The sequence below is a fragment of the Geotrypetes seraphini genome, chromosome 2, assembly GCF_902459505.1.
Source record: "Geotrypetes seraphini chromosome 2, aGeoSer1.1, whole genome shotgun sequence".
Lineage (NCBI taxonomy): Eukaryota > Metazoa > Chordata > Amphibia > Gymnophiona > Dermophiidae > Geotrypetes > Geotrypetes seraphini.
Genome location: NC_047085.1, coordinates 352,788,966 through 352,814,623, shown reverse-complemented (window position 1 = coordinate 352,814,623; position 25,658 = coordinate 352,788,966). Strand labels below are relative to the sequence as shown.

Here is a 25,658-nt window from a genome sequence, read left to right as displayed (position 1 = left end):
ATGCACTTTTCCATTAGAGTGGATTTAGATATTTTAATGTAGTTTTGAGGTAATAAAAAGGAACCAGCTACCAGTGTGCCAACTGCACCAATAGGTCTGTAGCTCTTATAAGTGAATTCTTCTTCATTTCTGACCCTACTAGGTAGGCAATAGAAACAAGACACCTGACTAAGCAGGCATGTCTGAAGCAGAAAGCAGGCTAGTATATATCAGACAGGGCGGGCATCAAGACTACTATTCCTGTTTACAAGAACGAACATGGAACCTAAGGACCTAATCTTTTCTTCTTGAACAACAGGACTGGTAGTCTTGACCAGCGGGACGTATCAGATCAGTTCCTAGCTCCTAGGGTGGGACAGATGAGCCTGCTACTAGAACTCAGGACCCAAAAACGGTGTCCAGCCCAACTACCATATCCATCCTGTAAAACGTAGTAAACATGTAACGATTGGACCAAGTAGCCACCCTGCAAATCTCTACAGATGAGACTGCTCTAAACCCTGCTCAAAATGACGTGATGCTGCGAGTGAACTACACTTTCACCATCACTGGAGACTGCATTCCACTTCCTATATAGGCAGAAGAAATGACCATCCTGATCTACCTGGATATGGTCACTTTAGATGCCGGTCTCTCCCGATGTGCCTCATTCGTAAGCACCAAGAGGTAATCAGGCAGCCAGAATTTGTTGGTCACTGCCAATTAATGAATCAAAATTCGTCGCACATCCAAAATTTACAACATTCTATCTGTTACTCCCATAGGTGTGAAAACTGGGAGTTGCACCTACCGATTCATGTGAAAACTGGACACAACCTTAAGTAGGAAGAAAGGGACCATTCAAATAAAGATGCTAGCCTTTGTGATGCGAAGAAATGGTTCCCTGCAAGACAGCATCTACAGCTCCAACACCCTTCTCGCTAACATCAAGGCCACTAAGAAAACTGTCTTAACCATCAGATCTATCATGGGCGTCTCCTCTAGAATCTCATACAGGGCCTTTGAAAGGGCCCCCAGGAATAGATTAGGTTCCAAGATGGAAAGGGCTGGCACACTGGAGGGATACATCCTGATGGGATGCCAACAAACACTTTCTAATCTGTGCTCTGAAGCAGAAAAGTACAGCTATCTGAACCTTGAGAGAGCCAACTGCCAGGCCTTTCTTCAGACCTTCCTGCAGAAGTCCAGCACCATTGAAACTGGTGTCACCAAGTCTGAGAATTTTTGCTCGTACCAGTTCCTGAAACACTTCCAGACTTTCATGTAGGCCTCTAATGTGGACTGCTTCTTAGAACTCAGAAGTGTGGCAATAACGTCAGGTGAATAGCCTTACACCCTAAGGCTTTGTGCTCAAGCACCATGTCATAATACCAAAGCGCTCCAGATCCTCCAGGATGATGGGACCCCTTTGAGAGAAGATTCAGATGACAAGGAAGACTGAGAGCCTCATCCTTCTACAGATGTACTAAATCTACATACCATGGCCACCTTGGCCAATCTGGATCTACTAGAATCACTCGACCTGGGTGAGTTCTGACCTGTAGAAGCACTCTATCACTGAACATTCCAGTGATCTGTTAACATCTTAGTAATTTCTGAATGTGAGGGAAAACAGGCATTCTGATCTTTGGTGCTGCCGAGGAGGCTTGAGGCAGCTCCAACTTTAGCTCCTGGCGCACCTCCACAATTAATCAAACCTTACAGCCCCGGAGGGTTTGACTACTCTTTCAACCCTTGGATCCTCTTTGAGATTCAGGGATGTCACCTGATCATGGTCAGACCCTCACAGCTGAGATGCTGAATCTCCCAGAGCGGAGAACTCTGAATGAGAAATTAAAGGCATGGACTGTGAACCTTCGTCCTCTGAATCCATCAGAACTTGGATCCCTTTGAAATATGCATGATTTCCTGGGGTGAACCCTGAGCCTTTCACTAAAAATCCTGGCGCTACCTCCATTGATGTCCCCGCGGGGTTAGACCGTCTTTTGAAACCTAAAAAGGCTTCATACATCATGTATATGAATTCAGAAGCGAACCACTGCCCAGGTTACCAGAGGGTCTCTCGGCCTGGATTCTGGTGTTTGTCCACCGGCACATGACTGCGCTTCGCCTGGGATGCCAAGTCTGCTTTCTATGGATTTTGCTGGAATTTCTGGCCTAGAAAATGCTTCCACTGAGCACCTAAACCACCAGAAGGGGAGTTGAAGACCAAAACTCCTGCTCCCCCCCTCATGCACCATGCGGAACGCCGACTCCCTTCAGCATCCGCCACAAATCTGACGAATTTGAAGTATCTCCACCTGAGGAGTACATCTGTACTGTTTTCTGTCAAAAATAAGGGGTATTGAGGCAAATGGAGGCTTTTTTTTTTTTCTATTTAATTGTTTATTTCTATATTCAACAAAATTTACAAGAATACATCTTGCTACAATAAACACAGGGAGGCAAACTACACAGAAGTATTATAAACTCATACATATGAAAATAAAAAGTATTTCTTTATCCCCTTCTTAGACCTCAATTTTTGCGGGGTGGTCATTCAAGAAAATATATGAGAGAAAAATTAAAGAAGAATTTAATTAACAAATAGGCTTAATGTATCTAAGCACCAGCTATTAAAATTTCGTTATCCCTCAGTCCTTAATGATCTTCTTCACATCTAGGAATTCCTTCAGATGGTTTGGAGAAAAAAAAAGTGTATTTGACTCCCAAATACTTAACCAAGCATTTGCAGGGGTATGCTAGAAGAAACGTTGCTCCAAAATTAATGGTATCTTGATGCATAGAAAGAAATTATTTCCTCCGTTCTTGCGTAGTCTTTGCGACGTCAGGGTATATCCATATTTTCTGTTTCCCAAATAACTTTTGTGAGTTTTTAAAGAACAATTTCATAATCATGTTCACATCTTGTTCAAAAACAAATGATACTAAGAGCGTAGCTCTATCAGTGTCCACAGTTATTGTTTGTTCAAGAAGAGCAGTCACGTCAGCAAATTCTATTTCTTTCTTTATTTTTATTTTTTTTCTATCTTTCTCAATCTCATTCTCTCCTCCTTCTCTTCCAGGTATCTTCTTATTTGGTAAATAGTAAATTTTATTTATTGGAGGAATACAATTTGAGGAAATCTTTAAATTTTCAATCAAATATCTTTTCAATAAGTCAAAAGGCAATATACCCGGAATTTGGGGAAAATTTAAAATACGGAGGTTCAAGTGTCTATTAAAATTTTCAAATTGCTCTAATTTTTTATGTATAGAAGTACTATCTTTAATAGAAGCCACCTTAAACTGTTGTAGATGCAGTATCTCCTCCTGCATCTGCTTAGTTTGAGCCAACAGAGTTCAATTTCATTGTTTCCACAGTTTTAGTCAATGAGTCTAAGTTCTCCACTATTTTAGTTACCTCCTCCAAAGATTTTCCCATTTTTGTCTCCATCCGCTGAAGCAACGACCAGATATTGTGTAAGGAGACCTCCGTCGGTGAAGACAAATTCTCCCCACTCTTGCTTGCTTCCATCAGCTGACCAAACTCGGATGCCGTACCCCCGCCAGGAGACCCCGCGCCTCCACTTCCGGGATCGCGTGCCTCCCTCCCCAGCGCCTCGGCGGTCGCTGGACACGGAGGTGTGAGGGCAACCGGAGGAGACAAGGATGTTTCAATGCCCGAAAGGGCAAGCGACTCCCTCAACTCGCCGCCCAAAGCCAGGCTCTCCACTCCGGAAAATGCTGGTGCCGGAAGAGCAGAAAAGAAGTGGTCCATGGTTTGCTGAAGTGGGGTGGACGCCAGGGCCGGCGAGGAAGGACCCCTAACCACCCCTTTCCTCTTCGTATGAGGCATCGAGGTATAATTATTATTAAAGATATGCAAACTCGGAGAGATCTCGTCTCGTCTCTCACTGCTCCTCACATCGTCGCCATCTTGACACGCCCCCCTCGGCAAATGGAGGCTTTTAAAATAAAATTGAGAAATCCTAGATGGCCATCGCATTAGCGATTCTGGTGCCTAAAATGGCCCGAGGAGAAAAAATACAAACACAAAAAATGTAGGGAAGGGGTTTTGGGAGGTTAGGAATTGAAACCTTCAAAACCAACTTTTAAAGGAACCTCCCCCCCCCCCACCCCCTCCACTTCGATTTTCCCCATAGACTGCAATAACCTAACTCACTGTGCCATGCTGCTGTGCTGGAGCTGCATAGGAAAACCTCAGATTTGAGGTGAGAGAAGATTTCTGCCGCAGACAAACCTGGAGTCCAACAGAAGGCTTGCTTCTTCAGACTGCCATTCAGTCCCTGACATAGGACTGGGCCTCATTGTGGGGGGAGAAACTTAGTCGGCCCCGATCTTGGAAAAACTGCCATAGGACCTGCTCAGTCTGTACTCAAGCCTACTGTGGACAGAACCTGGGGCGAGCCACTCAAGCCCACTGCGGACGAACCTGAGGCGAGATTACTCCCAAGAGTACGGACTCTGAGTTCTGAGAATTACTGATGCAGACTTGCCACACAGGAATCATGCGAGGTATTTGCCTGTGAGCTATAGACATCAGCCTTGAGAGTTTGTATCTTCTCTCAGCCAGAGATGCCCCGGGGTGACTGGCATCCTCTGCAGCACCAAAAGCCTCTGAACGAATAATAAAAATCCTGAAAATAATAAAGATTAAACTCAAGCAAAACAGACAGGCTCTCTACTCCTCACTTGTAGAGAGTAAGACTGAGGCGGTGGAGCTCATCCCAGAGTGATGGGAGGTGGAGCATGAAAACAACAGTGGGCTCTCTACAACCCTCACAACTAATGGGGGTTTAACCCGCTGGTCAAGACAATCCGTCCCTATTGCACAAGAAACTACTCTGTGATCAAAATATTCCAGAACTACCTGTCCTCTCTGGACTTTGCAGCCTATACATAATTTAAAGGCTCTACACTGTCAGGAACAAAATGATTTGCTTAAGAGAACACATAAATCACTCTGTATCACTTCACCATAGCTTCAGATTATAGTTTTCTGTGTATTCTTAAAACAGTGATGGTGCTCATAAGAGACTTTGTCTGCTTTGCTCTTTATGTTATTAGACAGTGTTTTTATTTATTTATTTTTTTACCTACTATGGGGTCTATAGAACTTATCAATAAATTATAGGAGGTTTTGGTTAACGTAATTATTCCTCAAATTCACTCAACTCTCCATAACTTTAACTTATTCCTGATAAAGAGCAAGAGAGGAGGTAGTATACAGGAGAAGGATTCAAGGGAGAAAAAGAGGAAAGCATGGTAGAACAAATCAAGTAGTATAGACATGCTTTAGAGTTTTTGGCTCTTTGTCAAAATGACTCTTTCACAGAGTAGGAAGTGCATACTTCAGTTCAGGAGAATCAGGCTCGTCCATGTTCAGTTCTTTACGCATCGATCCTTCGATTTCTGCTGCCAGAGAGTCCTAGGACACAGAAGACATAGAAACCAATAGATATGACTTTCAATCTGGACAAAATGAAAACAATTAGAAGCTGCGAGAAACCTGTAGGCCCTTTGCATTCCACCCCAGTCTTGGAGGGCTACCAATGGGACAGCCTTTCAGGACATTCCAAATGTATATGCATGAGAAAGATTTCTATGCAATGGCGGTAGTAGGCAAGTAAAACTCTTATGCAGGATATTCTGACCTGTTGGGGCCCTTCAGGACTGGGAGTGAAGAGCAAGTCAATCAATCTGACAGCATACACTTTCTTTTGACAGCTAGCTAGTCCATGCAGTTCCTCTAGGAAGAGTTAGATTGAACTACCAATTTTGGTCTTTAAGATGTGTTAATATTTTTTATAAATAGTGAAATTCTAAATTATATATAGGTATACTGATTTAATTTATTCTGCACCCTCAAATATTTAATGTACCACCAAAACACTACCATGCTTAAAAAATACAGTCATGCCTGGCATGTTATTTTTCACAAAATCCCCAGGCTAAGCAATACCTGCAACTTCAGCCCTGGAAAGGAAGACTTTCAGTATGCTGTACCTGTCTATACTGAAGTCAGCTCACAAACCTATCCTTATATTATTTTTTTTACAGTACAGCAACCAGATATCAAAATTATGATTGTAACCTAGCAATTAAGCTGACATGGCTAAAAAACATATCTTGGAATCAGTGCACAAGAGGCATTCTTGGAAGATTAGATCCATAACATCAAATCACATTTCTATACTGCAAAACCTTGCAGGTTTATGCAGTTAACAAACTAAAAAGACTGAATAATCTCAGAAATTTGCCAAACAAATTAAAAAAAAAGGAGCTTCCATAGAGATGAGGGTTAGGGTGTATGTGGAAAAGTAGAGATGAAATAGGAAGATTTAATGTGGAGCATTGCTTTGCCTTGAGCGAACCTTCTTACCATGGGGAAGAGGCCCAGGGAGTGGTAGCGCCTTGAAATGGCATTAGGCAAGGTCTTGTTCCGGAGGTTCTTCAGCTCTTCCTGTGTCTCATGAAGCATTTCCATGCACTCTGCATACTTGTCCTCTAGCTCCCGCAGCTGGAATGCATAAAGGGAGGAGAGAGGCGCCATGAAACACACAACACATACACTGGAAGAACAGGCTTTGCGGCTTTTTCTTTTTTTAAAATTTTTTATTTATTAAATTTTCATTCTTACAATAAATGAATAGCATAATATATAGTTTATAATAATTATAGTTGTATGTACAATATCATATCATATATATTGAATCCCTTTCCCCTGTTATTTGTTTTTTCATTTTCCTCATATTTATTTCTATATTTCCCACCCTAACCCTATATTATTATTATCAATGTGTTAAGATATCTGATCTTTAGAATATTTAGTCAATGGATCCCATATTTTCTTAAAATTTTTTATATTTCCTTGTTGTAATGCCAACTCTTTGCGGCTTTTTCAATTTTGGAATCAGTATTTACATGATAAAGCTCTGTCGCACAACTCATAAAATAGGAAAAACTGAGGTACGCTAACTTGTTAATGTGGATCAGAGAAACAGCCAGAAAAACCCAATCCTTTACATCATTTCCAAAAAATGCAACCTCTTGAGTTCCTCAACAGCTGAATTCAAATGCCCTTTCTACTTCATTCTGCATTGCAGCCCCCGACAGGTCTAACTTCTCCCCTTCTCTCCTCCCCAGCCCCACCCAGTCCAACAGTGCACTCTCTTTGATTCACCGCATCCCCCCCTCCCGGTTCCAAATCAAGCTCTCTCTGCTTCCCTCACCCCCCTCCAAACCTTCCAAGTTGTTCAGAAAGCAGCAGCAATGCAACAATGTCTATATTATCGTTTCCCTCTTTAAGAGGACTTAAGTCTGTTGGGAAGCTTAGAAAATCTATGGTGTTCAAATTGGTAGAAATTTGGAATAAACTTCCAGATTCTGAAAGGTTGATAGTCAGCTACAACAATTTCAAAAAAGATCTAAAAACGTGGTTGTTCATGCAATACCTTAGGGCTCCTTTTACAAAGGTGTGTTAGGGCCTTAACGCACAGAATAGTGCGCTCTATATTTCCCCGCGCGCTGCCGCTACTGCCTCCTTTTAAGCGGGCAATTTTTCGGCTAGTGCACGCTAATCCGGTGCGTGCGCTAAAAACGCTAGCGCACCTTAGTAAAAGGAGCCCTTAGTTTTATAGTGTATTTTATTTCTTGGTCTTAACTATTAGTGTATTTATGAAATGATGCATTAAAAGCATCTTTATTTTTTTAGGATTATATCTAATATAATAAAACCCTAAGCCACGCATGCGCACTCCCACCTGCATGCTCCTATTTTCTGTGAGCTGTAGGGCACCGCAGGTAGGAGGGCGCATGCGCGCAAATCTCTCTCTTTCTCTCTTCCCCCCGAGGTGGCTGTCGGCAGCTGCAGACTGCGGCGGTTGTCGGCGGCTGCTGGCCACGGCAGCTGTAGGCCACGGTGGCTGTCGGCGGCTGCAGGCCGTGGCGGCTGTCGGCGACTGCAGGTCATGGCGGCCGAGCACGGAGCATGGAGCCACCAGCAGCGGGTGGCGGTCAGCCCGAGAAACCCTTGACCGGGCCGAAGTTTAAAGTACTGAGTGTAGGAGGGGCAGGAGAAGCTAGACTGAGGGAAAAAATGATGATGCACAGGGAAATGGAGGGAGAGGGAATGCAGCGGCTGCTGCACAGGGAAGTAGGGAAGGAGATAGGAAGAAAGACACAGGGACAGGGGCAGGGAGAGAGACAGAAAGACAGACAGACAAAGGGGGCCAGGGAGGGAGAGAGACAGAAAGAAAGGGGGCCAGGGAGGGAGAGAGACAAAAAGAAAAAGACAGGGGTAGGGAGAGAAACAGAAAGAAAGACAGACATATATTCTAGCACCAGCGGGAGGAAGGGAGACAGAAAGAAAAGAAGAGAGACACAGGTACAGGGAGAGACACAGAAAGACAGACAGACAAAGGGGGCCAGGGAGAGAGACAGACAGAAAGAAAGGCAGCGGGACAGAGAGAGAGAAACAGAAATAAAGACAGACAGACATATAGTCTAGCACCCGTTAATGTAACGGGCTAAAATACTAGTTCTGTTATGTATTCTGATCTTAATTACTTGTGAACCAAGTCGAGCTCCTTCAGGAGATGACCCAGTATACAAAACCGAAGACTGGATTAGATTAGATTGCCTGCCATCTGCTCTGGAGGCTCCCTCTGAGCCATCCATGTCCCTCTGATACAATTCTCTATTTCTTCAGGGATAAGACGGCTCAGAGGGATCCTCCAGAGCAGGCAGCATATATAAGATGCTTCTGCTCTCTAAGCAACTTGAAAAATACAGGGGAGCCAGTAAGAGAGGAAGTGCCAGTGAGGGGGCAATTGATTTTATTAGCATTAAGCATTATTAATCTGCGGCCCTAGAAACTTCTTCATAACCGCAAAGTAATGGCAGAATAAAAGTCACTAATGTAATGTAATGTAATAAAACTATAGGGCTGATATCCAGCAGCCATGCTATCTGATTAACCAAATAAATAAACTGGCTGATTTTAACCAGATAGTCAGTTCAATTTACATGGCTAAAATGGATTGTTGAATATGCTTTCCTAAAACTAATCCCACATCTTTTCCAGATGACTTTACAATAGTTCTCTATATGACCCGACTCAATTACATAGTTACCTGAACAGTAATAAATAACAACAATATTTAATTAAAATATAACTACTCTGCCTTCACACCTTTTACACATCTGCAGGCTAAATATTTGAAGAATAAAGATTGGTCCAGGTAGCTCCTGAAGCTACTTGGGCAATATTTGGAGTATCAATTCTTAAGAGGTCAAAGAAGGGTGCATTGGCCATACAAAAGGGCCAGAGGTTGAATAACGTTTAACCAATTCCTTAGAAGCAAGTCTAGATGATGCATCCATTCTAAAATAGACTGACTTACAAAATATTTAAGAATACATTTACCTCTGCAGTGAGCTGCCGCTGGGCATCTTTAGCTGCTCCCAAATGTTGAACAAGTTCTTCATTTTCAACTGCATACTAAAATATGAAAATTAATTAATTAATGGACTTGGCAGACAAGAAGGGTCCATTGTTCTTTATCTGTCACCCTCTACTATATTACTAGGTGGGCATTTTACTAAATGTTTTCTCCCATTTTGCATTTACAGGGGAAAAATGCTCTGCAAATAGTACTCTAAGGCACAGGTGTCAAACTCAAGGCCCGCAGGCCACATCCAGCCCGCCTGGCTGTTTTATGCGGCCCTTGGTGAGATGCCCCCGGTGTTATCTTCTGGCCGGCTCCCTCCTCACTGCCACAATTTGCACAAAGCCGCGGGTGGCGGCTCCTCACGTGTCCCACGCCTCATCTGGAAGCATTCCCTCTGACGTTGCGACGTCAGAGATAAGGCTTCCGGGTCAGGTGATGGACGCGCGAGGAGCTGCCAACCACAGCTTTGTGCACACTGCAGCTCCCATCTGCTGTTTTATATTGTCATCATCAACGGCAGGTATTTTCCATTTTGTTTTCTCCTGGTATACAGCTGTTTTACTATTACGCGCCTTCTTGCTTCAGTTATATGCTATTTCTTTATATGTGCCACACGTTGCCTTTAAACTTCATTATATCTGCTGGCTCACTGCTGGTTTCATTTTCTCCCGGCTTGCTTGTACACGTCCCATGCTTTTAGTTGTTTTCCTGCTCTATTGCATTCATTTTCACTTGGGTGCTTCTGTTTCTGGATAGGTGCCTTTCATACCACAAGTCATATTATTTGCTTTTTCATATTACAGCTTCAATCATTATACATTGACTTGTTTGCCATTTGTTGATACATATGTTTTTATAGATTGCAGAATATACTTTTAGTTGTTCATTGTTTTTAGGTTATCCTTTTTAAAAGTTTTGGTTGAATTTTGACATCTCATTTGTCTACTTTTTCTGTTTTGCTGTGTATATATGAAAATGAATGGAAAAATGGTGTTACAATTAGTACTATTATGGGGGTGGGATCTGGATCTGGGGCAGAGATTGGGTAAAGATTGGGCGGGGTCTGGCCCACGACTTAGCCTGTGTTTTGGATTTCGGCCCCTTAATGTGATTGAGTTTGACACCCCTGCTCTAAGGGCTCCTTTTACTAAGGTGCGTTACGCATTTTAGTGCGCGCTAACCATACGCTAAACGCTAATGCGTGCATGTTAGTCTATGGACACATTAGCGGTTAGCGCGCGCATATATTTAGCGCACCTTAGTAAAACAGGGAGTAAGTTAGAAAGAAATTAAAAAATGAGCTAATCACTGATATCTCACCACCCCAGTCCCACCTGCACTCAAAGATGGTTCAGGAATAGCAAAAGCAGCCAGAAAAGAATTGACACTAGGGCTGCAAATCTTTTGACAAAGAAAAACCTGACCCTTACCCTCTTTCAAGCCCCTCCCCTGTCCCACCCCCATGCTTTACTCCATCGCTTGCAATGCTTGCTGTTGCACCATTCCCATCCCTCTACAACCAATTGTCTGCACTAGAGTTGCTATCTCAGAAGAAAAAAACTGTTATGTTAGGGTTGTCCACAAAAATGTAAAGTTGGAAAAACTGAGCGAACTGAAGTTTTTCCCATGAATTTGATTGTGCTTGATCAGAAAACAATAATAATTTTAAAAAAATTTAACACTTACTCTGGGATTTCTCAAACCCACTGATTACATAAAGCTCTGTTTTTCTTAAAATTTGCTATTATTTCTGCTACTTGGGCAATATTTGGAGTATCAATTCTTAAGAGGTTGAGTAATGCTTAACCAATTCTCTAGAAGCAAGTCTAGACGACGCATCCATTCTAAAATAGATTGACTCATGGTGTAGTCATCTACCAATGGTGTTCCAAACACTCAAGTATGCAAATGTCTTCTTGAAATAGTCGGGTTAAAACCTGCGATGCTGTTCAACTCCTTGCAACAAGGCCTTATGTTGTGCAGCATGAGGCCTTGTTGCAAGGAACTGAACAGCATCACAGTCTTTTTATCCTATCTCAAAAAGACATTGAATGTTTGAGTGTTTAGAACGCTATTAGTAGATTACACCAAAGTATACATTTAGCTACTAGCAAAGTATGTTACATTTCTGTTATTTTCCACAATAAAGTGCAGATATTGAAGGTTCATTTAATAAAATACTGCTAGATTTTTTGCATAAACTGTCTTTTCCATTATTTGATGACAGAAGAATGTTTTCCTATTCTTTTGTGGTTGTAACGCTGCATTAGTGAGGTTCTATGGAATCCGACCCCACTCCTCCCTCCTTTTTTTCCTTTTTTGTTCTCTTTTCTTGACTTTATTTAGTTTACCCTTCTCCTTTTTGTCTCTCGTTCGTCTGTTTTTGTCTTAGTAATTAGTTTTTTTGTTGAGTATTTTAAACTTGTAATGCCCATCTTTTTTAAATATTATGGTATATCGTCTAGAATTAAGATAGGCGATCAATCAAATTTTTATTAAACTTGAAACTTGTTATAATAAACATATTGGAGATCTAGTGTTACTTCTGTGCTGATTTATTGTTCTTTTTAAATAAAACAGACTTGATATCAAGGGCCCAATTCTAAAAATGATGTCCCAAGTGTAGGCAGCGGTAGGCGCCTTACCCTCATATAAAGGACCAATTGGGACGCATGTTTTTTTTAAAATTTGATGGGAAAAATGGCATTTAATCATGACAAAAAGATGTTAATGGCTCCCATATTTTAATAAAATTTTTATAATTTCCATTCTGTACCGCTATTGATCTTTCCATTCTGTATATGTGACATACTGAATTCCACCAAAAATTAAAATTAAGCCTACTATGATCTTTCCAGTTATTAGTAATATGTTGGATGGCAACTCCAGTCAGAATCATTAAAAGTTTGTTATTACACACTGATATTTGACTCTTTTTTCTCATCGACATTCCAAAAATCACAGCATCATAAGACAACGCTACATGGTTTTCCAATAAACAATTTATTTGATCCCAGATTGAGTTCCAAAAGGCTAAGATGTGGGGACAATAAAACAAAAGATGATCCAAAGTCCCCACTTTCAGATTACAATGCCAACATCTATTAGACAAAGAACTATTTAACTTTTGTAATCTAACTGGGGTCCAAAAAGCTCTATGTAACAAAAAAAAAAACAAGTTTGTCTCATAGATGCCGACATTGTACATCTCATTCTCCAAGACCAAATTTGTGGCCATTTTTCTATTATTTATACATAATTTAGCATTGGGTGGGGGGAGGGGTTTTAAGTATATGATCTTATAATAAATATGAATTTTTGTACACTTGATGAAAGTTTTAAAATGAATAAAGAATTAAAAAAAAAAAAATTTGATGGGGTGAAGGATGCCTACAATGTAGGTGTTGTTCGATTGCATACAGAGATGTACAGGCATGCCCTACAGACGTCTAAAGCCAGCGTAGGCTTGGTTTATGTCAAAAGTGGCCTTAGGCATTCATAGATATGTCTAGGTGCTATTCATAGGTGTGAGTCAGACACCTTAAATGTAGACCTGTAAAATGCTAGTTTACATTTAAGGTGTCTGTAAAAGAAAATAAGACACGATTCTGGATGCAGCGCCTACTGGTGATTGACATGTGGTAGGTGGCATTTCCAGAATGAGGCCCAAAATGTCTTTTTTAATGAATCATTGCTGGGTATGAAAACATAAAAGTTATAACTATAATACCAAGAAATTTGCTCCATTAAGCAAAAATAATAGCAAATTTTAAGAAAGCAGAGCTTTATGTATACAGTGGCTTTGATGGACCCCAGGATGAGCTTTAAACTTTTTTTATTATTATTTTCTGATCAAGCTCAATCAAACTCATAGGAAAACTTGAATTCGCACAGTTTTTCCAACTTTAGGTTTTTCTGGACAACCCTGTCACGTTTACTTACATTTCAAGTTTATTGCACAAACCTTACATAAAAGAAACAGGCTACATTTTTTTTATGAATATGGAATTTAGATAAACCATTATCATCTAATTCTATGAACTTTTTCATACAATTTTACGCTTAGTGTGCAATTTTCTGTGCTCGAGTTAAAGATCCATGATGAGGCCCCACCTGGAATACTGTGTGCAATTCTGGAGGCCGCATTACCGTAAGGATGTGCTGAGACTGGAGTCGGTCCAGAGAATGGCCACCCGGATGGTCTCGGGACTCAAGGATCTCCCGTACGAGGAACGGCTGGATAAGTTGCAGCTGTACTCACTCGAGGAACGCAGAGAGAGGGGTGACATGATTGAAACATTCAAGTATCTCACGGGCCGCATCAAGGTGGAAGAAGATATCTTCTTTTTCAAGGGTCCCGCGGCAACAAGGGGGCATCCGTGGAAAATCAGGGGCGGGAAACTGCACGGGGACACCAGGAAATTCTTTTTCACTGAAAGTGTGGTTGATCGCTGGAATAGTCTTCCACTTCAGGTTATTGAGGCCAGCAGCGTGCCTGATTTTAAGGTCAAATGGGATAGACACGTGGGATCTATTCACAAAGAAAGGTAGGGGAGGGTCATTGGGGTGGGCAGACTAGATGGGCCGTGGCCCTTATCTGCCGTCTATTTCTATGTTTCTATTTTAGATTCACTAACCTCCTTTTTTTGGGCGATCTGTGGGCAAGTCTTCCCGGGCGACCGATTCACTACACCTCCTCATGCAAATTAATTTAATCGGAGGCACATCTCACACTGAACCCAGAGCGATCATGCAGAGCGATCCTGATGCATGCGCAGACCATCTTTTTCGCCTGTAGATGGCCTGCTTATGCGCTTGCTCTCAGCACAAGCGAGGAAGGGAGAGGGGTGGGAGATTGAGAAACTAGGCAGGGGGAGCCGAAGAGCCCAGGGCAGGGAATAGGAGCTAGAGACATGCAACAGGCCCAGACAGGATCCGAGCATCGAGTGACTGCCCGGGATAAGCTAAGCTGGTCCCACAGACTCTGGAGTCAGTGCACCTGGCACCGCAGACATTTTTGTTAATGCCTCAGAGATCCGAAAGCACCCCGGCCAAGAAATCATTTCTCACAAGTCCCAGCTCTCTCTGGAGTAGCAGAACACATCGCAGTGCAGCTTCTTTTTAAACCCGCGGGTTAAAACTGCAGGTTTAAAACACGGGCTCACAGTGCAGGGAAGCAGAGAGCAGGAGAGTCGGCAGGGAACTGAGTGACTGGTGCTCAGCAGTCGATTGTTTTTGGATTGGCCAGCCCAATCTGTGTTCCTTCGTTGGTTTAGTGAATCGCTGCCTTCCTACTTATGCATGCATTTCCCCTCATTTGCATGTGCAGATTGGATCGGGTGTGGACAGGATCGACCAGAAGGTTAGTGAATTGGGTCGGGGTCGCAAACTGCTTGGGACAAGATTGGTAAGGTTTGTGAATCTAGCCCAGAGTCAGGTATGCATAAAACTTAATTTAATGGTTAGCTGCTAATTGGTGTTATCTGGCATTAATTAGCAGTTACACACATAACTATCCTTGGGATTCTGTAAACTGCAAGTACAAAATCCACAGCGTGCAACTGCAATGACATCATGGACCTGGGAGAGGCACATGAGGGTCACGTGTGTAAGTGCTAGGCATATTCCTAGCCTCACATTAGCGAAGTGGGCCAGCCTAGCAAATGGCCCGCGGCCGCTTGCGCTGCTGGTCTGGGCTGGGGAAATGCTGCTAGTCCCTGTCTGTGTGTCATTCGTCGAGGCACAGGCTGGCTGGGGTGTGGGAGAGGGGAGGAAGCCATTGGCACGTATGCGCATGAGAACGGAGGCTGATAGAGAAACCGCCGCAGGGTCCTACTGCGCATGCGGTGCCACAGAAGCACGGATCACAGAGTTAGGTATCTTGGCATTTGAAGTGCCCATGCGCGCTTGGGTTTTATTATGATCGATATATAATCGGGGCCATACTGCACACAGACATGTCACTAACTGTGACTGCTAACATCTCCAAACCAAGGAGTTTATCAAGCTAACAAGTTACTTGAGCAAAAAGAAAAATAATTACAATTATATGATATATAAAACCATAAGAAAAATAAGACAAGAAATGTTATATATAAAATATATTATAAAAATATCAAGTGTATTGTTAAGATAATTGTATGAAAATTTATGACACTTGTTGTTAAATGGAAAAAAAATTCAATAAAAAACTTAAACATGAATTCTGTCCTAATAACTGTCTTAACTTATTTGTTCAATTTTCTATACCGTTCTCCCAGGGGAGCTCAGAACGGTTTACATGAATTTATTCAGGTACTCAAGCATGTTTCCCTGTCTGTCCCGGTGGGCTCACAATCTTTCTAATGTACTTGGGGCAATGGGGGGGAGTAGCGTGGGTTTGAACCCACAACCTCAGGGTGCTGAGGCTGTAGCTTTAACCACTGCGCCACACTCTCACTCTGTCTAGAAGTTTCAGTAAATTGCCTCAGAATTCTTCTCCACATCCTTCTGGGCACCACTGGTTAAGAACCCCTGGCCTAGGTTGTCAGATACCAGCCCTGAATACAGTGGTATAGTAAGGGGGGGAGGGCAGGGCAGACTGCCCCAAGTGCCATCTTGGCATGGGTGCCAACACCTTGCCACCCCCCAAACCATACTCCCTCCCTCCCCCCCCATACCACTTTAAATCTTCGCCAGCACGAGCAACTACTCTGGGCTGTAGCTCGCACTGGCCTTGCTCCCTCTGAAATCACTTCTGGGTGTGTGGGGGGCACCCCCCCCCCACCCCAGGCACCTCCTACCCTCTCTATGCCACTGCCTGCAAACTTATGAACAGGATCCAATTACAGCTTCAACCTTTAACATACAGACTCCTTACAACTTTAGCCTTTTTCTGGAGATCCACTATCTGAGACAGGAGATGCGTGATCTCTTCTTGTTGTCGTGCAGCATCTTCGGTCTTCTTTGCTAACTCCTCCGAGATGGTGATAATCTGGATGTTTGCATCTCCTTGAACAAGATACAAGCAACAAGAAAACAGGCAAAATTACTGGTATGCTCATGCAGACTGAGACACTTCTATTCCTTTCTCTCCTCTCTTCTACCTTCCAAAGTATTTAGATCAATGCTGTCTTGTTAAAATGTTTATTTTATTTTTATTTTTCCTCTAACTCTACTTTTCACTTCTCTATTACCCTCCAGGTACTTTATTTAGATTGTGAGCCTTCGGGACAGTAAGGGAATTTTTCAAGTACCTTTCTTATTTCTAATCTTAATGTATATTTTCTGTAAACCGCTTAGAACCTAACGGATGTAGCGGTATATAAGAAATAAATTACATTACATTACCTATAAGGAGGATTTCACATTCAGAGAGACCTCTTAAGTGTAAAGTTCCTTTAAAAAAAAAACTCTCGATTTTGAATTTCCACCACTAATTTGGCATTAGTAGAAGTCCTACAAGCAGGAAGTCCCTCAACCAAACCAGCATCCAGTCAGCGTGTTTTTTTATACTGTACTGGTCAAGTGTGAAATATAAATATCAAATTACATTTTAAGACTGTCCAATTTTAGAGATCTTCCCGCTGTCTACTACAGTCACTCTGTTCAGTAATGTACGGCCATTACCATACCCATTAAAATCCATTAGGCTCATGAAATCACCACTTTTAAATACCTAACCTTGCTGTGGAAGCAACTCCGCTAGGCCAGGGATTCTATAAACCAACTCTTTAGGGTATTATTTCATTTCCAGTAGTTTGAATTCTCCTTTAGTTTAGTTTATTTAGTAATCTGATATACCATATCTCTAATATTCCACCCTTTCCTCTCCCCCCCACCCCCCCTTTTCAGGACCAAAAACCCCGGCACATTTAGTCTTCAAACCAAATCCAGATTCCTTAAATAATTCTCCCATGCATTGCTTCCTCCCCCTGAAAACACACTGCTGCCCTGATATCACTGCCCCCCCTGCTCTTCCCCGCTGCTCCATCACAGCCCCCCCTGCTCTTCCCTGCTGCCCTGACATCACTGCCCCCGCTGCCGACATTGCTCCCCCCCCGCTCTTCTCCGTTACCCTGACATCACCATCCTCCCTGCTCTTTCTTGCTATCCAGAAATTACTGCATTGTGCCCTCCCCACATACCTCTTTCCCATCTTTGCCGGCAGAGAGCAATCTGGAATAGCCACCTCTCGCATCGGCTGAGGCTTCTTTCTGACATCATTCCTGGCTGCATGCACAAAATGTGACGTCAAAGGAGGGAGATGGCACAAGCAGCATGTAGGACAGCCTGCTCTCAGCCAGCAAAGTTGTAAAGAGGTACATGGTGGTGGTGATGGTGGTGGGGGAGCAGTGATGTCAGCATAATTGAGATGAGCAGAGGTGTGAAGAGAAGCACCAGAGTCCTCACCAGTTTGTCTCCTGGGACAGTCCACCCCCCTCTCTTACCATGCCACTGGCCAATAGGCTTATTTCATCCTGTTTCAATCATCAGAGTAAACTCCCAGATTTTATACTTACAAAATGCTATAAGAATATGATCAAAAGAAAATATAAAGAAAAGAAATAAAAGAAAAATAGCATAAATGGCCAAGGAAATCAAGCTGAAAAACCAACAGAAACTGCAGGCAATGTACAAGTTGCAGGCATTTATTGTAACAAATTAAAATGCAGTAATATAAAAACCTTTTTACCAACCAAGTGACCCAACACGGTCTGTGTTTCGGACAGTACACCTTCGTCAGGGGTCCATGGTAAATAAGATATAAGATATAACCCAAAGAATAAGGGTAACAGCAAATGCCTGTGTGTTCAATTCGCTAAGGGTCACTGCCAGAAGTGAAGCGCCTCAAAAAATGAGAAAAAGGAAATCAAGCTGCCAATCAAACTTTAATTAAAGTCCAGCATATACATCAGATTGGAAGAGAACCCAACACAAGCTCTGTTTTGGCAAATCTGCCTGCATCAGGGGTCCAAAGTGATCATAGTATATGTACTTCATAAAACTGATATGTGGAAAGAATATAGGAAATAGTTAAACAGTTTTGGCGCCAACTCCAAAAAAATGCAAAACCAGACCGCAGTTCAGTCTCATAAACAGTACTGTAGGACAATTAGAAAGCATACATGGAATGACAAAAGTGGTAAAATAGATATTAAGTACCTGGTCACTTTACATGACTACTGCTACCAGGGGAGAAAGAGAAATAAAAAACAGCCAACATGGCTAAAGGAAACATTACAAAAGAACATACTTAGCTCCTTCACACAATCGTTCACAAGCTGTTGCTCCTTCTCTTCATAGGTGATGGTTTCTTTCTGCAAATGACATGCCTGTTGGAAAGCCCAGAATGACATGTTCCAGGTTAATCTGTTTTTGTACAAGCCTTGTGGCAAGTTCATGTGTTTCAAATGACCAGACTAGTTTTACGGTATCAGTACATTAAAAAGGCAAATGGATCCCCCAAGTAAGTAATCACAGAAAAGAAAGTAGATCACACAAGATGGTGTAAAATCACTGCTATTAAAATGAGTTCCATCTTTTGTAATCCACTTTCTTTTCTGTAGGCTAGTTTTATGACATGGTCACAAAGACACACAAAAAATAATTAAGCAGCAGTGAATAAAACCTTTGCTATAGTGATTTGATCTCATTATAACCACTAGGTGTCGTCATAGGTCTATAGCACGGATAACAAACATTGAGGAGTGAATGAAAATAAGGACAGTGGACTGAAGATAGACCATTTTTACTGCTGTTGAAACACTGTACTCAGTGGCGTAGTGTGTGTGTGGGGGGGGGGGGGGGCGTTTGCCCCAGGCACCGTCTTCATGAGGGCACAGGCACCCGTGCTCCTCTCCGCCCCCTGTACCTCTGTAACATTCCTGGCATGAGCAGCAATCCCTAAGCTGCTTTCGCCCCAGCGTCAGCTCTTCTTCTAATGCCACTTCCTGGACCCACATCTAGGAAGTGACATCAGAGGAAGAGCCGACACTGGTGCAACAGCAGCTTGGGGGTTATTACTGCTCGTGCCAGGAATGTTACAGAGGTATGGGGGAAGGGAAGTAGTGTGCATGCCACGAGAGGCAGGAGGGGGGTGGAGAAGAGGGCGGGGGAAGGGCACTACCGCCCCGGGTGCCTTTCACCCTTGCTACGCCAATGACTGTGCTGGCAAACATAGTTTTGGCATACAAATTAGAAAACAATTATTGATAGACAGGAATTTTAATAATCTCCCTGGATATGGATTTAATTACTTTTATCCAAACCTGAATATAAGGCTTGCAAGAATCTTGAACAATATGAAGTCTATACCCAAGACAATAAAGAATAAGGTGATTTGTGTTTAAGGTTTAGACCTTCACCATTTTCCAAGCTGGGGCCAGTATGCCAAAACATTCTCAATGTTAGAGCCAAGACCATCACCGGACAAAGTGGCTGACCACTGTCCATCTTCCACCTCCATTTTCTTCAAGCTGGCTTTCCCCCTTCTTCAGTTTTCACACTCCCCTATAATTTTATCTGGAGACTTGTTTATGGTGACACATTTTGCTGTTTCTTTCCAGCACCACATAGCTCATGATAAATTCACCGCAGGGTTCTCTCTCCATCTTGTGAGAACAGAGTGGGATTTTGAGCTGCATATAGGTCAAAAACACTGACAGCTATGTGGTACAGGTATTAAACAGAATACTGTTATGGAGAAATACCAGCAGCAAGTCTGAGGTACAAGGGAATGGGGCAGATTGTGTACCGGGGAAAGAGTCGGTGGGAGCTGGGGGCTAAGAAAATCATTATGTGCCTTTATTCAGTCAAATCCAGGCAACCTTATCTCTCACTGCGCATTAAAATGCATTCCACATAATGAGAATACATGTATTCATTATATCCACAATATAAAAAAAAATCCTCTTAAACATCCAATGTATTTCCGTCTGGGCAACTCTAGGCACGATATAGCAGAAGGAGACATGGATAAACTGCCTAGATTTGCAGGGATGGACATATTAATGTGAATCCCCTGATGAAACCTAAACTTGGTGATATGTGGATCTATTTTGGGACTAGTGGCACCTTTTCTATCATACTGGACCTTTTGGAGGATTTTTCAACAGGCCTTTTGGATGTGTGTGTGTGTGTTGGGGGGGGGGGGTTGTATGGGTATGATGGTGTCTTTTCTGGGTTTGGCTATGTGGAAGGTTTTGGGAAGGGCTTTACTTTTAAGGATGGAGTTCTTTTCTACCTTAGATTTTAAAAAAATATTTTTATTGTAAACCACTTTATTTACTAGTGGCATATCAAATAAAAGAAACCTGTAACCTATAATAATGTCATTTGGTAATCTTATGTACCATCACTTGCTAGACCCTATAGCCCAATGTCCCTCATTATACCCATCATTGCTACCACCCCGACAAATAATGGAGGGGAATGGTATTTCTATTTTTGTAAAGGGAAAATGATATTACCTCTGACCAGAGAACCTCTCAATTGCTGGAAAGCAATTTTTAAAAGAGAGATTTTCCATTCTTCCTGTAAAATACCTCTCGTATATCCCAATGCCTGAACAGATGCCAACTACTCCTCCCCCCTACTCCTCATCTGATCCAGATCAATAATACTATATCTATCTCTCAGCCAGTGCTGATTCAGCTAGATCAGCTTTTGGAGGCAGTTGGTGAACAATTTTCAGACCTTTGTGTCTGTAGTTTGAATCTATCCTCTCTCTGCTTCCATTCTCTCTGTTCATCCTTCTCTTCTAAAATTTATTTTTCCATTTTCCTTTCCTTTCTTTTTCCTTCATCTGTGTATCTATTTCTATATGTAGGTTGTCTCTCCACAGCTTGTTGCTTGCTCTCATGTCTTCCTAATCTCACTACTTCTGCCATTTTTTCATCAGTATCCTCAACTCTTCTTGTCTCTTCTCTTCACCACAATCTCACAACTCTTTTCTCAGTTTCCTCCTTTCCCAGCCCTTTTCACTTGCCTCAGCTGATTCTTCTTCCTCTCAAATCCTTTTTGCTTAACTCCATGTGTTCTTCTCTACCACAGCTCATGCTCCTCTGCCGCTCTCCAAGCTTGCATCCCCTTTCCTCTGATTCACAATTCATGACTCACAGTACGTGTTGATTCTTCCACCTCTCTCATGGCCCCACTATCTTTCCCCCCTATTCTCATTAGTTCTTTACTCCATCTCCCAGCCAGGATTTCTTCTTTCAATTCTTCTCCCATACCTTCACAGCAATATTATATGTTCCTGCCAGTACTGTCTTTTATTACTAGCCCCCCCCCCCCCCCCACACACACACACCTTTCTTCCTGCACTTCTCCCATCTTTGCTCACATCCCCTTTCCTGGTATCTCTCTCAGCACTTCTTCCTCTCTCTATGGCAGATCAAAGACAGGAAACCTGTCTACATTACAGCTGTTCTCTGCTCCTCCTGCAGCTCATTGGTCAGACATTCCTTAGGCAGCCAACAGGCTGCAGGGGGAGACAGAAGCAGTAAAATACTTCTTTCCTACCTTCCACTACAACATGGTATTCTCGGCTCTTTTACCCTGAGGAGAGATTATTAGGGGTGCTCAGGCACCCACAGAGCCAGCGCTTGTGCTACTGCAAGTTTCACCTCTGATCGAAGCACAATATTCTCATCCTCAAGGTCCTTCAGTTTCTTATGAAGAGAATCAAAGTGGAAATAGTTTTGGACGGAGGAGCTGGACTCATTCCTCTTCAGCCTAGTAAAATAAAACATTCACAAAATACGTTGAATATAATGCCATAGAAAGACATAAAGATCTTCTACTGCACATCTCTAATACCTTATGTGCCCTCTGCTAATTCTTCAATATCACAAGAACTGAACATAGACAGCCAGGTCGCCCATAGAAAAACAGAACTACCACCTCCACCATAGAGCATTTATATACCAGAAGCTCAAGAGTGATTCACAAAAGATTAGGAATTACAAACAAAAAGTATTACAATTCAAGAGATTAAAATGCAAAAGGATTTGGGATAAAGCAATCCATAAATTTGACTATCCTAGATAATTAACAAATAGCCAGGCTTTCAGCTTTTTCCTGAAACTGAGATAGTTCTGCGTCTTTTCACTTATTCCTGGTTTGAGACAACAAGTTCAGAGGATTCAGGCATTTTAGACAAAACGCTTTTGCTCGGCTTTCTGAGGCAGCGATTGTGAAACACGGCTCATGTCAAAGCCAGGGTCAACTTATTTTTTTTTTTCAACAGCCTTTGCTCTGATAAGTGTTTGAAATATTTTTTCACTTTATATACAAAGCGCACTGGTTGAAAAGTTCATGTGCGATGATTGAAATCTGTAATGCACCACTGGTAAAAATAGCTATTTATTGCATGGTGCCTCGTGAATTATTGACCAATGAGTGCATGAAGATTTTCATTTAAATTACATTACAATTTATGAAATTATGTGATGATTGAAGTACATGAGTTTGATGTCAGGAGTGAGGAGTGGTGTCAGAGGACTGGAGAAGGGAAGATGTGGTCCTTCTCCACAAAAGTGGAAGTAAGGAAGAAGCAGGAAATTACAGACCGGTAAGTCTGACTTCTGTGATAAGTATTTTATTTTATTTATTTTAAAATTTTCTATACCGTCTACAGTAATTCTTAAACGGTTTACTTGATATTACATATATAAATTTGTAAAACAAAATAAAACACAAACATAAGTAAACAAGTCATCAAAATCAGCATTAAGAAAAATCAATACCTAAAAAGATATTACAAACCATTGTCAGTAGGTTCTCAGAAGATCATTGGTTGGGAGAAATCAATACAAAAAAAAAGCATTTGGGTCATTCCATGTCAATACTGAAAACCGCCCACACTTGACCACCTTGAAATCCAACCAAATTTTACAGGGGTGTTATCTAGGGTCTCAAATGACACTCTGCAAAAATTTTTGGATCTAGCTCAATTTGGTCAGGAGCTAGGAGTGGTTGAACAAAAGCAATTGATCCACTCCCATGCCCCGTGTGACCTAAAACGCCAACTTTGCTTAAGCACTGCTTCTATTTCTACAGGTCAGCAAAGTAGGCAAAAAAAATTCACGAATGAAAATTTTTGGCACAGTTTGGCTCCATACTGCTGCTGGTAGGTATGTCTGCTGAGGGTACAACTTTACCAGCAGACATGTATCATGAGGTACTTCCAAGATTTGCAATATGAGCTTTTACAGTCAAGTGAAGCTGAAGATATGATCATCCCAAAAAAATGGCTTTATGCATTTATGCAAATTTTCACTGTTTTTCAGATTCAAATATCTCTAAGGTATAGTTTTTTGTTTTGCTTTTTTTTATATCATTTGAAAGAGCATGGTTTTTTTTTTTGCCACAGAAGCTATCCTATTTGCCTACTTTGCTGACCTGTAGAAATGGAAGCACGTTCGCAAAAGATTTCAAATTTGGTACAGAAACTTGCCCCAAGGTGTTTTACCAAACTGCAAAATTTCAGACTCCTAGGTACTTTCCTTCTGCTGCAGTGCTTAAGCAAAGTTGGCGTTTTAGGTCACATGAGACATGGGAGTGGATCGATTGCTTTTGTTCAACCACTCCTAGCTCCTGACCAAATTGAGATAGATCCAAAAAAATTTGCAGAGTTTCATTTGAGACCCTAGATAACACCCTTGTAAAATTTGGTTGGATTTCAAGAGGGTCGAGCGTGGGCTCCTGGTCCACTTGACATGGAATGACCCATTTACAAATAATTAAGTTTTAAGTAATTTCCTAAATGTGCCCTTATCACCACATTTCTGTATTTGCCCTACCAAAGAATTCCACAATTTTACCCCTGCACATCAAAAAGTCATTGCATTGGTTTCAACATATTTTGGATTAACATCTACCTTTAACTGAACTGAATTTTCAGAGCACAATGATCTTTTCGGTTGGTAGTTCAGGAATCATGCCATGCAGAAATTGATGCCAAATCATCACTACTTTGTACTGAACTCTAAATGCAACTGGCAGCTAACGTAAACTCTTTTAAAACTGAGAATGCAAATGAGGGGGTGGGAGGAAGGGATTTTAGAATATTATTAAATGTTTAGATCAATAGGAAAGAAAATTGTATATGATATTTGTGATTGCTTAGGTTATGGTAGGGAAGGGGTTAAATTTTAATGATTTAATGTTGGATATGATAGAGATTCAAGTGATGTATTTAATTTAAATTGTTATTTATTGATACACTTGTTGTAAGATATAAAAAGGAATAAAGATTTTTTTTTAAAAAACAAAAACCCAAAAAACTGAGAATAGTAAGTTTCTGGAAACCAGTGGAGTACAGGGCCCGAGGAAACAGGTCTTGTCAGACAATTCTGATCAATTTCTTTGACTGAGTGACCAGAGAATTGGATAGAGGGAAAGCACTAGATGTGGTATATTTAGATTTTAGCAAAGCCTTTGACAGTGTTCCATATAAATCCTCAAAGTGACAGACTAGGTCAGAAACTGGTTGAAAGGAAAGCAACAGAGGGTAGCAATCAATGGAGATTGCTCTGAGGAAAGGGATGTTACCAGTGATATGCCTCAAGGTTCAGTTCTTGGGCCTGTTATTTTTAACATTTTTGTACACGATATTGCTGAAGGACTGTCAGGTAAGATTTGCTCTTTCCAGATGATAATGAAACCTTCAATACAGTAGACACCTCTGATGATGTAGATAATATGAGGAAGATCTAGTGAAGCTTGAGAAATGGTCTGAAATTTGGCAACTAATATCTAAAGCTAAGAAATGCAAGGTCATGCATTTGGCTACAAAAACCCATGGAAAGCGGGACTTGGGTGTGATTGTATGTGATGATCTTTAAGGTGGTCAAACAGGTTGAAAAGGCAATGGCAAAAGCTAGAAGGATGCTTGGGTGCACAGATAGAGGTATGTCCAGTAGGAAAAAGGAGGTATTGATGTCCCTGTATAAGATTCTGGTGAGACCTCATTTAGAATATTGTGTACAATTCTGGAGACTGCACCTTCATCTTCAAAAAGATATAAACAGGATGGAGTCGGTCCAGAGAAAGGCTACTAAAATGGTTGGTGGTCTTTGTCATAAGGCATATGGGGAAAGACTTAAAGATCTCAATATATATACTTTAGAAAAAAAGCAGGAGGGGGAGATATGATAGAGATGTTTAAATACTTATGTGGCATAAATGTACATGAGGTAAGCCTCGTTCAACTGAAAA

At 41.7% G+C, this 25,658-nt stretch overlaps 1 protein-coding gene across 13 annotated transcripts in view; it reads right to left on the bottom strand.

Annotated features, from left to right (window-relative positions):
* Positions 1–25,658, bottom strand: part of TRAK1 (trafficking kinesin protein 1) — a 203,285-nt gene that overhangs the window by 51,641 nt on the left and 125,986 nt on the right. For all 13 annotated transcript variants that reach the window (XM_033930397.1, XM_033930396.1, XM_033930399.1 and 10 more), the window contains 6 exons: positions 22,064–22,172; positions 18,691–18,769; positions 16,315–16,445; positions 9,431–9,505; positions 6,386–6,523; positions 5,355–5,431 (listed from right to left, as the gene is read on the bottom strand). In XM_033930397.1, the coding sequence (XP_033786288.1) occupies positions 5,355–5,431; positions 6,386–6,523; positions 9,431–9,505; positions 16,315–16,445; positions 18,691–18,769; positions 22,064–22,172 (609 nt within the window). The remainder of the gene's footprint in view (positions 1–5,354; positions 5,432–6,385; positions 6,524–9,430; positions 9,506–16,314; positions 16,446–18,690; positions 18,770–22,063; positions 22,173–25,658) is intronic.